This window comes from Tupaia chinensis, unplaced genomic scaffold (genome assembly GCF_000334495.1).
Source record: "Tupaia chinensis unplaced genomic scaffold, TupChi_1.0 Scaffold000014_1, whole genome shotgun sequence".
NCBI classification, from domain to species: Eukaryota; Metazoa; Chordata; class Mammalia; order Scandentia; family Tupaiidae; genus Tupaia; species Tupaia belangeri.
In genome coordinates, this window is record NW_006159444.1 from 4,591,520 (window position 1) to 4,605,930 (window position 14,411).

General features: G+C 44.7%; 1 protein-coding gene across 3 annotated transcripts in view; it reads right to left on the reverse strand.

The window, feature by feature from the left end:
• Positions 1-4,377: 4,377 nt before the first annotated feature.
• ESR1 (estrogen receptor 1) overlaps positions 4,378-14,411 on the reverse strand; it is a 307,128-nt gene continuing 297,094 nt past the window's right edge. For 2 of the 3 annotated variants that reach the window (XM_006140006.2, XM_014585919.2), the window contains exons 8-9: positions 10,230-10,413; positions 4,378-5,488 (exon numbers count right to left, since the gene is read on the reverse strand). In XM_006140006.2, coding sequence (XP_006140068.1) covers positions 5,254-5,488; positions 10,230-10,413 — 419 coding nt within the window. In that variant the 3' untranslated portion in view covers positions 4,378-5,253. 3 annotated transcript variants of the gene reach the window in all.

The following is a 14,411-nucleotide window of genomic DNA, read 5'->3' on the forward strand; positions in this document are numbered from 1 at the left end:
AGCCAACTGACTTGCCCAAGGTCACACAACAAATGGTAAAGTGGGAAGATGCAATCTGAGGAATCTGGATCAGAACAGGTGTGTATCGAAAAGGCCACTTCCCTCTCCAATTCATCTCTGTAAGTACAGAGAAAAAAAGGTAAAAAGAAATAGAGAGATATTTCTGAAAAGGGAGGAGAGTCCTGAAATGGGAAGGTAGGGTGGGAGTAGACCAGCTGTTCCTGCTTTGCCTTCACGATGAGAGAGAGGCTTTGGAGCTCATTATATAAGCTTCTAATCATTCATCCACTCATTCATTCATAAAGAACTACTCCCAACCTTCCTTCTTCTCCCTCACAGAGAAGGGATTGCGACTGGGCATTAGAAAACTACTACCGTCTTAATCAGCATTTCCTTCATTCCCCACAGCCATTCGGTGAATTGGGTGTTATCGCCCAGTTGTTAAGGAAGCAGAAGCTCTACACATCAATTGCCAGTGATCATAACTCCTGTATGTGGTGAAGGAAGAATTGAGGTCAGGTCTGCCTGACCTCAGTGTTCACACATTTCCTCACAAACTGGGGAGGAAGAGGGGTGGAAGGGGAAGGAAGGGAGACTCACTATGGTCAGTGTTCCAATCGCTTTGATTTTAGGGGCTCAGTGGTGTACCATTAGCAAGAAGCAGAACTTACAAACAAACAAACAAACAAAAACCCAGATCTGTTGTCATCAGTTTAATTCTTTATTTGAACATCAAATAGGTAGAGAAAATTGTTTACAGGTGCTCGAGCATCCCGCTGGATTCTTTGTTTTTAAGGTGCAAAAGAGGTTTACAAGTGTATTTCATTAAACAAAGCAAAGCTGCGACAAAACAAAATCACATCAATAATAAGAGTATGCGTCAGCAAAAGTGCATATTAATCCATCAAGCACAATTTGGCATGTCAGCCTTTTCCCATAAAACAAGAGCTCTACACTGAAGAATATGTAGTGCACAAAAAGCATTGTTTATAAGCTGTGAGAGAACATAAACTGGCATAATGTCACTTATTAATTCAAGTCTCTATGACCAGTGACCTCTCTGTGACTGCAGAGGGGTCCGTGTCTCAGGCACCTGTTCATGGGACTCTGGGTTGTTTCCAGGGTGCACAGCTCTGTACACACACGCTGACAATGGGTTTGGAACATGGCAGCATTTACATATATAAAAAGTTCAGGCACAATTGGATGCAAAAAAAAAGAATAGAAATTTTTCTTGAATCTCTGAAAGACAGTGCAAAATTGAAGTGCCATAATAGAAGCAGCAATTACTTAGAAAACAATTTTAAATGACTTAAAAAGAGGCCACACTTTAATTCAAATGGAAAGGAAATGCACTTCGAAACAGAGCATAATCACACTACTGAAAAGAGGAATATTTGGGACCACAGTTAAATTCATTTGCTCCAGTGGAGAGTAAGTTTTTAGGGGGTTAATCTAGAAGGTATGAGGGGTCATCTGAATCAACCTCCTAAAATCTGCACAAAGAATTATGGTTGCCTCTTGAGCTTCTATGTGACTCTATTTACCTTTCAAACAGCTCAATTCCCCAGGCAAATCTGCCTGGGAGTATTAGACCTTACTGCAGTCCTAGTGACTACTCCCAGTATCCACAGTCCATCCAGTAGTTGGAAAGCAGGAAAGGGAAGGGGTTCGTATTGGTGTCATGTAAGGGTAGGGGTACTCTAAACCAAAGGTCATTTCTATGCATAAGATGTCAATGTTAGAACACCTTAATGTGGTGAAAGTAAAATGTCAGTAAGTCCCTTATTTGTTCTGCCCACAAGAGGCAGGGGATATGGCCTGGTGAAACATATTTGCAAGGTTACTAGAAAAATCTCATGAAGACTGTACTCCTTAGGGGCTAGATTTTGCAACCTACATGGATAGGGTCTTCTCTTTGGACAACCTAGCCTCTCTCACTGCTGTATGACAGCTTCGCAGAATCATCACAGCAGGCTAGGAAAAGGCTAAAAGAAACACAGACCACTAGCTACTAATTAGACTTTCCTACTTCTGCCATTGTTTTGTCCCTAGAATTCAAGCAGGGCCAGTCATTTGTGCTTTACAGGACAGAAGTAGAATTCTGAACCCTGGTGCACGCCCAAGACATCAGAATCGATCTGCCTCAAAATATTTTCAATACTCTGACTATTATGTTTCCCATTTTCTATATTCCTAAACCCCCTCCCCACCCTACTCCAACCCCCCACCCTCAGTGTATCGTGTCTTTCAAACTTGAAATTGCCTCAGAGTGGGGGTAAAACACAGGCAGTAGGTCTACATTTTCAACACCCGAAAGCAACATCAGCTGGAGAATGCCAGCTGCTCGTTAGTGGCACTTCAAATACGAATACGAAGAGATTTCCAAAATTGTTTGAGACTCCTGGGCTAACATTTCAACCATCTGATGTTCTCTACCCACTTCACATGTAGTAGTTCCTTAGCACAAATACAAATACATCAGAAGAATAATGCAAAACCCTCCAACATATTATTGTTTGGATTTAGCTGGTATTATATCACCTATAGTTCTAAAGTTTTTTTTTGTTTGTTTTTGTTTTTTGTTATTTTCTTAAAAGAAAATCTAAGTATAAACATTAAAAAGAACCCACTGACCCATTAGCTACTGTCCAAAAATATTACTACTGATATTTTGGTAAAAGCAAAATTAGCTGCCCTGAATAATTTTCCTTTTCAGGCATAATCTTTGCTACATAAGATTGTCTATCTTTCTATATCCAACAATAGGCATCTGGATTAGTGCTATTTTGTCTACTGTGGATACAAAAGTTGATATGAAATGTGATCTTCATTTAAATGAATAATCACTAGGCTTTAGGCATTAATGACTGCATACATGACAAAGTAGCTTGAAAAGTATACCAAAAAAGAAACAAAAGTAAATATTTTCCTTGGTTTGTGTGTTAACCCAGTCAAATTAAATTCAGAACAGAATTACTACATTCAATTGTCTGAAAAACAAGCAATGCAATTTCAAAAAAAATATATTATACTTTATAAGGTGCTTCTTAAACAAATAACAACAAAAGATTTATGTTCTTAAACATATTCTTAACGCAGGTACACCATATTGTCCCCAAATTTACTGCACATATATATATAAAAAGAAAAAACAAAACAACTCTTTTGGCCCTCCCAGTTTCCTAGTCCTTTGGTGACTATGTAAGTGGGCAATGAGAAATCAATGAAATTCACTTTTGCAAATAGGGTGGTGACTAATACATCACCTCAAAGGGGTTCGGATCACAATGAGGTCACCAGAGGAAACCAGACTTTCTTTTTAGTTAAGAAAAGGAAATAACCCATAATTGAACTAGGGAAGCAAAAGCCCAGGGAAGGCTGCCCTGGGCTGGGATGAGCCTTTCTCTTTTAGTGTATAGGTCAAAGGATTCCTGTGGTCCGGTTCTTGTCTTGTTCTCCTGGCTTATGAAGGTTAATGAAACAAGCTCTGGGAGGGGAATCTTCTTCTCAAGGCCGAATCCTGACTTTTAGATGAGCTCTAAACAACCAAGGCCATGTGTGGTCTGGTCAGGCTTCAGGCAGCCTGAGCAGTGAGTGCTCCAATCCCTGCCCTCCTCCCTGCCTCAGAGTACTGAGCCTACTGGAGGGACACAGCAGGCCACTGTGGCTGGCCACTGCTGCTGCCTGTGACCAGAAGTGAAGAAGAGGCAGACTACCCCACAGACCCCCAGGCAGCCCCACAGTGCCATGGGCAGCCTTCAAGGAGCCCTCCCCGGGGAGCTGCAGCTTGTGGCAGGGCCACCCTGAGTAAGGCTGACAGTGTCTCACAGTGTTATCCAGTTTCTCTCTCCTTTCCTTCTCATTCTCTAGTAGCCACAATGAGCATTCACATTGAGTCTTTAGCCTCAGGGCTAACAGTATCAGCAGGGTACCACTCATTTCAAATGCCCTTGGGCAGAGAGCTGGGCATCACATGTGAATAACTCCCCTTCTGTGTAAGCCACACACTGGGAAGATCCAAGTAGACCCTCTGTTGATAAATGGGAGACCCCACCAGAACAGGTCCCAGAGTCAGTTTTACTGCAAGTCCTGGGGGGAAAGGCTTTTTTAAAAAAAATTTTAACAAAATGAATATATAAACAAAAAAGAACTTATCCCTGGGGCCGGCAGATGGCATGATGGCGAATGTGTTAGACTCCCACATAGTTGATCACAGTTCAAGTCCAGGACCCAGTGGCTTGGATATCATGCTGAGCACATGTGCCTACTTGCCCCAAATCCCCAGGGGAAAATGGAGGAGAAGTGATTGTGGCATGACCATCCCCCCCTGGGGGTGATTTCCCACTTACCCTCTCTCTCTCTCTCTCTCTCTCTCTGGAGAATGCACAAGCCCTATGGCAAAATCAACAAAACAAAACAAACAAATAAACAAAAATTTATCCCTTGTAGAGGGAGATTGATATTTAGGAAAGTGACTTGACTGAAATCAACTTGCTGTTTTCCATAGCCCCATGGGAATAAGAATTAACTAGAACCCATGACTCATAAGTAGTGCTCTGGAAAACCAGTTGAATTTTCAGCAAGCCTGAAGGTGCAAGTTATAAAATTACATAGTCTTGACATTTAGGGGACTTCCCTTCTTGTGTTCATCTTGTATTCCTACAGGAAAAGCAAACAGATGACCACTGAAAACCCTGCTATACCCATGCAACAAAGTGATACCTTTAAGGTATCACTTTAATAAAATCATCTGTGACTATAGGAATACAAGAGGATGCTAAATGAACCCTTGCCTTGGCTTTCCCCAAGCAATTAAAGGAGCCACTTTAAATTCTTCCCTGTGGCTTATTCTTAGAGCCATTGAAAAGTGCTTATCAAAGCTGAAATGTCTACTCTTCCTGCCTTGATCTCAACAAATAGCTTAAATGCACAGAGTCATTTGGGCTCCAGCTCACAGACTGAGTTCAGTCATGAGGAGCTACAGGAATCCCTATGCTACAGGAATCCTGGAAGCAAAGGGAAAAGGAGGGCTGTTACAGAGATTTAGCCCTGAAATCCCTTTGACTGTTCCCAACAGAAGATGTGCCACTAAGAACTGAGCAAGCAAATGAATGGCCACTCATATTCGAAAGCCACTGGTGACGGATGCATGCTGGAGTGTATGCAGGAGACAGAATTCTGCTAACGTGATGCGTAATGTGGGTAAAATGCTGCAGGGATTCTCAGAGCCTTGGGGGCACTGGGGAGCTCTCAGAGTGTGGTGGGGAAACTCTCGGCCTCCCCGGTGATGTAATATGTTTGCAAGGAATGCGACGAAGTGGAGCCCGTGGTGGTCAGCTGGCTCTGGTTCATCTCCTCCATGGGCACCCCTGCACGGCCAGCTGGGGTGTGCAGGCGGTGAGCATCCAGCATCTCCAGCAGCAGGTCATAGAGGGGCACCACGTTCTTGCACTTCATGTTGTACAGATGCTCCATGCCTTTGTTACTGTGGGTAGGAAGACACACAGGGGACTGTGTTAGACACAGCCTGAGCTCTGGGATGGCTGACATTCCTAGGAAGGGGAAATAGGAGAAAAAAACTCCAGAGTCATGTGGAAGCAGTTTTGCTTCCTGTTTAGAGAATCATCTTAGGAAGGCAGCTGTGAAGGCTGAGGGCTTTCAGGTACCCCATCTCGGACTCATCTCTGCGTGGTTTGCATTTCTCACCTACATGGGCAGGCCCACTCTCACAAACGCACACTCTGTGCAGCCACTTCCAAGTATTTGCTATGCAGATGACCTCTTTAAAAGTCTCCATTGAGATCCTAATCCCTCTGTTGCTAATATACCTAAAAAAAGAGCATGAGGAATACAGCCAAGTACAAGTATAAACTAGTTCCCAGAGCTCGCTTGCTTAAACCTCTAGAATGGCTTCCCACTGAACTCTGAATAAAATCTCAACACCCTTCCATGTTCTACAAGACTCAGCTGGACAGCTGTTTTTACCTCTTAGGGCCCGTCCACCCAGCCTCCCTCCCTTGACTCACTCTCTTTAGCCACGATGGGTCTTGTGTTGCTCCTTAAAGAAACTCAGTTTCTCCCAGACTTAGGGGATCTGTACTTGCTATTCCCTGTTCCTGGAATGCATTTTCCCATGCCACCTCTTCTAGAAGGCCTCCTGCTCCCTCAATGGCGGTAGACTCAAGCCCCTGCAGCTTCAGCTGCTTTATTTCACATTATTCTAGTTTCCTTATCACACTTACCACAACCTGATTATTTCCTATTTATTTGTGCTAATTTTCACCAACCCCAACCAAACACACATGCAGAAAACACAGACACTCACACAAAACACACACGCACACACATACACAGTGCAAGGTCCAGGAGAGACAGAGACTTGCCTATGCTGTCCTCTACCATAGGCTTAGAACAGGGCTCAGAATTTGGGGCCCTGTTGTAGGGCCCTTTTTCCACTCTTCTTTGTCCCCCTCCTGGTCACAACCCTGCTCTTTGTCCATCACACCAACTATTGCCTACCTTGAAATTTCTTTTAAAAGACATCTGTAGGGACAAGCAGATGGTTATGTCGCTGGATTGCCATACAGTTGACAGTAGTTTGAGTCTTGGACCCAGTGCCTTGAAACTCACTGGGCACACGTGCATGTGTGCCCCTAATCCTGAGAGGAGAATAGAGGAGAAGGGACTGTGGCATGGTCAACTCCCTTGGGGGGTTATTTCTTCCTTTCTACTTCTCTGTCACTCTCTGTCTCTCTCTTGAGCACATGCACCTTAAGACAAAAACCTCTCAAGAAAGAAAGAAAGAGAGAGAGAGAAAGTAAAAGGAAGGAAGGAAGGAAGGAAGGAAGGAAGGAAGGAAGGAAGGAAGGAAGGGAGAAAAGGAAAGAAAGAAAAAGAAAGAATGAATGAAATCTGTATTCCAAATAGTAGGGGAATGAGAATGTTTTAGAAAATATCTGCATCTTCAATTGGGCAAAAATCCACACAAGTTGGAGACATGCCATGAACACACAGCATCAGAGCTCTGGAGACCTACAACACAACCTCACACTAAGGTGTTACTTCATTCCATTTTGGTTTTTAACTTAGAAAGTCAAATGTTCCCTGGGTTTGCCACTGTCTTCCTTGGGCAATCTAATGAGTCACATTTATAGTCAGATGCAATCTGGTGTTAAATTTTCTGAGTAACAACATATGGCTGGAGCCAAGCTTCTCAAAACAAGAGTTCTGTGATTTCGATTGGCTGTCGTGAGGCACCAAGACACTATTTTGTATGTATGTTTGTGTATGATAGAGAAAGGGAGAGAGGAATAAAAAAAAAAAAATAACGCATTCTCAAGGTTCCCCATAGAGCACAGCCTCTGTCCAGCCCTTGCCACAATTTCAGCAGAAACTCCACCACGCTCCTCACTGAGGCTGCCTTCTGCCTTAAGCTGCCAGTAAAACCAGCCAGGGTTGTGTGCATAGTGCAAAGATACTTAGTATTAACTAATTAGGCTTGCTGACGGTGACAAGCAGTTAGCAGACCTGAAAATCCAGCAATTCCTCCCAACCAATACAAACATTCATCTGCAATCCATAGTTTCTACGACATCACTGAAATTCCTAGCTCAGAGTAAAAGCTAGTATGTTTGTGTCAAGGGTAAAGTTTCCCTCAGCCAGGAAACCAGGCAGAGGATCTATTATCCTGATTCTTTCCCTGCTTCCCTCTCTGTGATACTCATTGAAAGAGAAAGACAGGAAAGGATTGCCAGTGTTTACTCTGAATGCAGTTACTACTCTACCTGGCAAATGTGAGCATTTCCTCGGCTACACGGGGTTTCCTGGGGGAATCCTGAGATCAGAGATTGGAATCATTTTCTTCCAATTTCCAAGGAGAATCTTTCACTTGTGAATTTCACATTGATGGGGAAGGGAAAAAACTGCCATGGGTCATTTGTTCTGTGTGCACATACTATATGTAAATCTCCATAGATGGCACTGTGGGAAATGTATATATGTATAAAAGATACATATAAAAGATACATCTATTGTTAGTTGTTCAAGAAGCTAACAATTTGCAAAGGTCATCTCCGGAAAGGGGGGGTAGGTCAAACATCTTGTCATTTAATCACAGAGTCTCAAGTTTTGAAGATACCTTAAAAATGACACCTCATGCATGCCAGGGAAAAGGAAAAAAATCATATTGCAAACTGTAAAACTGTACAATGGTTAATTTTTTAAAAAACCATCTAAATTAATGCCCTTCAGATATCTTGGCTCTTATTTCATAGCTAGCGACAGAAGGAATCTTTTTTTGGGGGGAGAGATTTTCGCTATAGGGCACGTGCACTCGCCAGACAGACAGAGAGAGACAGAGAGACAGAAAGCGAGAAATCACCCCCCAGGGGGGATGGTCACACCGCAATCCCTTCTCCATTCTCCTCTCGGGATCTTGGGCACGCACGCACATCGCCCGGCGTGAGTTTTAAGCCACCGGGTCTGGGACGCAAACCGCGGTCAACTACGTGGGAATCCAGCGACATAGCCATTACTCTAACTGCTGGTTCCCAGAAGGAAGCTTTTTCATTCCTAGAGTCCTGGTGTAAACCCAAAGTCAACAGGTTTCAACACCCTGGGTACCTCGTATCTCTCTTGCATCATCGCTTCACCTCATTGCATGGTCTTTCTTGAGTCAACAATAAGGAATTCACCACACTCATCTCATCCCTGCAGGACAAGCTCTGTTTATGAGAGTAGCATCCACTACAGCTTTGGCCAGTCAAACTGCATGGCTATTTAGAGTAGACATGAGGCCAATATCATTTTTGGCATAGAAAGGTTCTGTTCCCTCTACTTATGTCCTTCCTTGGATCCCATAGAAAATATTTATTGAGTACTTACTGTGTTTCCAGCACTATCCCCAGTGGTACGGGGCATACAAAGTAAGCAAGACAAGTGGTGATCACTGCCTTATAGCTTTTATGGTCTAACAAGGCAGGAAGATAGTAACATAGAAAGTAAGGATAAGGAAAAACGGGGTGAAGTTGAACTGGCTCTAAGGGTCAGATATGTTTCATGCAAGGTATGATATCTAAGCTATGGTGGGTTACCTTACCATTCAGAAACATTTTCTCCCCTTGCCATGTGCCCATGGTCCTTGACTTTGAGCTCTACCCTGTAACTTGCTTGGCTAATGGAATACTAGCAGATTTGACTTAACCAAAAGATTAAAATGTACTTGTCCAAATGAGCTTGCTTTCTTGTGCCTCTGCCATCACTATGAAAATATGTCTTGGCCCACATGTGGGTGCAAGGAGGATAAGAGACAAGAGACACACAGAACAGAGGTATGTGTCTTGGCTGACCTGCAGGGTTGCAACTTAAAGCAGTCTCCCATCTGTGCCAAGCCTTGATCAGCTGCCCTTCACATGAGCTGAGTTGAGAAACAGAGCTGCCTAAGGAGCCTCCTAGATGACTCACAGGACAGTTTACTATGGCAGGAGCTGAGACTATGAGGAAGTCATGTAAACTAAGTAGGGGTTGAATCATAAGGAGTAATGTAAACAAAACAAAAGGATATATACTTTAATCTGAAAGCAATGGGAAGTCATATAAGGCTTTCAAACAGGGAAATGATGGGACAGAGCTTTAGTCTTAGAATGATCACTCTGGCTATTTCATGAAGAATGGATTAGAAAGGGTCTGGGTCAATGGCAGAGGGACATGTTTGGGTAGATGGTGCAGAAATCCAACTGTAACTAATGGTGGTTTGGACCAGAGTAACAGCACAGTGGTGGTGGGGGAGAAGGACTTTGAGAGATATGTGGGAGTTAACACTGACTCTCCATGATGCACCTGCCCGAGAGATTCTCATTTAGGATTTCCAAGTGTAAGCAGAGAAGGTAGGATGCAGGATGGTCATGTATGGGCCCAGGACCTCCAGAAGACTTCCCTTGATTTGCTTCCTCCTCTAATCTGCACATTCCCCCTCCTTCACTTCCCCCTAAGCACATGCTTCAATTCAAGTGGAAACAGCATTTCCTCTATGAATCCTTCTATACCTCCTGCCCCATGCCCCAGGCAGATCTGATGCTTCCTCTTCTGTCCTCCCTCTTAGGTTTATTAAGTGCAGGAATTGTTGCAAGTGTGCTATTCCTGTCCAGGCATCAGCTCTTCCTGGACCAGCTGTCACACAGGTCTAGAGCGTGCTTTTAATATTTCCAGGGGATCTATGACCACCTCACCTCATGTGCCGAATATGGGAGAGGATGAGCAGAAGCTGGGCCAGGCGCCGGTGCTGCTGCTGCAGGGTCAGCCCCGCCTTGGCCATCAAGTGGATCAAGGTGTCAGTAATCTTGTCCAGGACTCGGTGGATGTGATCCTTCTCTTCCAGAGACTTCAGGGTGCTGGACAGAAATGTATACACCCCTGAATGTGCAGAGAGAGAGAGAGAAATGCAAGAAGATGAGGTCTGAGAGGCTGGGAGTGGTCCTGGAGCATAATAATGAGCCAGGGCCCTTCACCTGCACAGCAGCACTGCATTGTTCTGTACCCATCTGGAGCAAGCAGCTGTGTATGCAAATCCCCAATGAGTATGCATGGCTGTGAGTACCGAGAAATCTCTGTGGCTTCCTATGCATGGGCCAAGATCCCCAGGAGTGGGTCATCACTCCTCAGGTAGGTCTGATCCAACACAATCTGACCATTAATGCTAATGACCACCCTGGGAAGGAGCCACTGTGGTTCCCTTTCACATCAAAAAAGCAAAGGGCAGGGAACCAGCAGTTAGCATAATGGCTATGTTGCTGGACTCCCACGTAGTCGACCGCAGTTCGTGTCCCGGACCCGGTGGCTTAAAACTCACGCCGGGCGCGTGTGCGTGCGTGCCCAAGATCCTGAGAGGAGAATGGAGGAGAAGGGATTGCGGCGTGACCATCGGGGGTGATTTCTCGCTTTCTGTCTCTCTCTGTCTGTCTGGCGAGCGCACGCACCCTACAGTGAAAATCTCTCAAAAAAAAAAAAAAAAAGTAAAGGGCAGAAGCACTCATGGACCTACCTGCTCAGCTGGCTCAGATAGCACGCAGCAGAGTTCAGACCCAACTCACCTGCTCACACCATCTGACAATGATATATGGAGACTCTCAGGAGGCTTGTGAACCTCCTAGTGAGACTCACAGTGAGATTGCTGAGCGATTGGCCAAGTGATCAGAAAGAAAGTTTACCAGGTAAGATTTTATTTACTTCTGTGTTTTAGGGCAGGTTTGGGGCCAGCATACTTTCTAGCCTCAGCTGAGTGGCTTATGGTATGAGTGGGTAAGGAAAGCCTTGGAAAAATTTCTGGTTTCATAGCAGAGTAGACATTTCCTCCGTTGACTTCTTCTGGTATTAGATCCTGCTCTCTGGGCCATGGGTTGACTCAGCATCAAAACTGAGACCATCATGGTCTTTTCTTTTTGGACAGCGTTAGTCTTGAGCTAAACAACCAGAGCCTTTCTCTACAATTATACCTGGAGGCTGTTGTGAGAAAGAATTCTTTCCTCTAGGATTGCTAAGCTGGGAGGACAGGAATATGGGCCCTTAATGGCCCTCTTTCAAGCACACAGAACTCCTATGTGCAGAAATGAGCACTACAAGAACAAACAGAGTAGAGGCCAGGAGGTGGCACAGCAGTTAAGCAACTGGACCCATATGCAAAGGTCCTGGGTTCACGTCCTGGGGCCTCACTGAGTAGACTATGCTCATACATGCCTGTGACAGGATGGACTGAGACAGGAGTGTATGATTACATGAAGACCATGTTGGGGTGCCTCCCATCTCCCTTCCCTCCAGAAATAAGCTCCATCCTGCCTAATTACCCTGTTGGAAAAAAGAAATGAAAAACCTTAGAAAATATACATGCAGTGGTGGTAGTAAAGTGTTAGAAGAGAAAGAAAAAAGGAAGGGAGAGAGAAAGAGAGATTTCCATGCCAGTCACAAGATCCTAGTTCTTATGATCTTTTCCTTTGACCTTTCATCTTAATAACATTCTTCCTAACACATGAATGAACAAATTCCCCTTTTCTCAAGGTTGTGTGAGTCGAGCTTCTGTCACTTGAAGCTGTAAGAGTCTTGGCTATTACAGAAAGCTGTGAGTTCAGCATGAGGACTGGATGAAGGTGTATGACTGTGAGGTGAGAAGTACTAAGAGCAGAGGAGGGTGGGGTGGAGTAGGTTTGTCTTGGGACACAAGGACAGATTTTCTATCATGTAGACCCTCCAGAGATAAACTTCATCCTGCCTAATCATAGAGAGTCTTACAGGAAGCACTGGACAGTATTTGCCTTCCAGATTATGTATGTTTAGCATTTCTTTCTTTCTTTCTTTCTTTTTTTTTTTACTCTATTGAGCCTGGACCATCTCCACCCTTCCTGTCATCCTCATTGGCACCTTCAAGTTAAAGGCTCCCAAGTTTATCAGTGTCCTGATTTCATACTGGTAAGATGGTGGTCAGGTATGTTGACATAGCAGCCAGTGGATTGGAAATAGAAAAAAAAATGCCTATATAGGGGCTCTCATAGTAAGCAGAGTTGTAACAACCCAGAATGTACATGGCTAGGGTTTAGAGTTTTTCTGTCTATGGCAGTTTGATCAAAAATGAGAATGACTCAAGGGAAAAAGATAGCGAAGAAAGCGCTTCAAGTTCACAACTGTCAGTGTCCTGGGCCAGAAAGTTGACACTCCACCCCGACAAGGAGGATCTGCAGCACTCACACACCCAGTGATTAATCAGCACAAAACCAGAATGGTCATAATCTTGCTGTACATGCACTTAACCAGAATAATGCAGCTTTGGGTACCCCATGGGGTGTATTGATCCAAAGCCAAACAGAGGATGAAATGAGTAAGACAGGCACAGACAGTAGGATCAGAAAGCAGCTGCTGATTCCTGTTGATAGAGAAAAAATGCGTTCACCAGAGAAATGGGTGCATGCCCAGTGGCCACAGAGCTGGCCTGGACGTAGCAGATGACAAGGAGGTGTGCACTGCTGGGTTGGGGTTAGGGTTGGGCAGCCTGGGCCCAGCACTCCATTGGCTCTGCAGCTCCCCATCCACCCACAATGTCATTACCCACATTCTAGCCTCCCATCTCCAAGAGCCCCACCGCTGGCAGGATATGCTGGGAACCCACCCAGGCCACAGAGCTGAGCTCGTCCAACTTGGATAATGCACTTTTAACCAATTTCCTTTCCTGTTACCACCCAGGATGCCGGCCTCATTCACCAATAAGACCTTTCTTGTTCAAAGAAACCACGGAACAGAGGATCAAACAGCTTGGATGTGCCTTGGAAGGTGACACTTTTGCATTGCCTCTCTTATTGGGTGAGCAGCATTCCAGCACATGGTGCTAGAGCTTCAGTAGTCCTGAGGGCCAGCATTGCACAATGCTCTTGCCAGTTGAGGTAAAACACTTGGCACTCACACTCCAGGGAGTAAAATTTTCCCTTGGGCTGCCAGTCCTCTGTCCTCCTCAGTGTATGTGCATATCTTGGTGTCTCCATCCAGCACGCATTTATTGAGAACCTGTTATGTGCATGACAGTGTTGTGTGATAGGGGTTCCGAGTCTTGTTTCCTTTCACATGTTAATGTTTTAAGAGCAGACATCGCCTGTGGAGAGAGAAATTTCTTAACATGGACTCTCAGGATGCAGGCCGTTCTCAGAATGAGACTGTTTTTCCAGTCCTGTTTTGGCACCACTACAGCTTATCATCTCATCCTTGTCAGCAGATGCTTCCTAGCCATGCAAATATACTTATAAAAATACAGCCCCGTGGAAGCACCAGTAATTGACAACAGCAGCTATCATCCTTTTGGACTTTTGTGGCTAAGCGTGATCCATGTTCACTGCCTGTTGCCTTCTAAGGAGCTGTTTGAGGGAAATGACAGAACTGCAAATTCCCAGAATGCTTTGTGTGCTCTGGCAACTGCTGCAAGAGGCACTCTAATAGGGCAGCTGGCAACGTCCATATCTCAGAGTGGTCTCTGCCACCCTCCAATGCTACAGCTCTGTGCTCAGCAGCCCAGGACCAGGGAGCAGGCAGTAAGAGTCCCCAGAATATTTTTGCAACATAGCAGGTTTTTGCAACTCTGGAAGCTGTTCCAAATCCCAAAGGTGGGAGAAAACAAAAGAAAACCGATCTGCATGTCATTGTCCAGTTTTAAAGCATTGTGGGCAAATCAGAGCTTCAGAATTTTGCTGAATAATTGGGAGGATTTCGTGTGGGGAGATCTGGTGGTAGAAAAGCTGGGGGGAAGGGGGGGCAAAACTACATGGACATCCCCATGTGTAAGAGATCTCAGGTCAATCTCCCTCACTCTCTTGCTCTCACTAACTCTGTTACACTCTCCTTTACCTTCTGGGCTTCTGCTAGGACATTCTCTCTTCCTC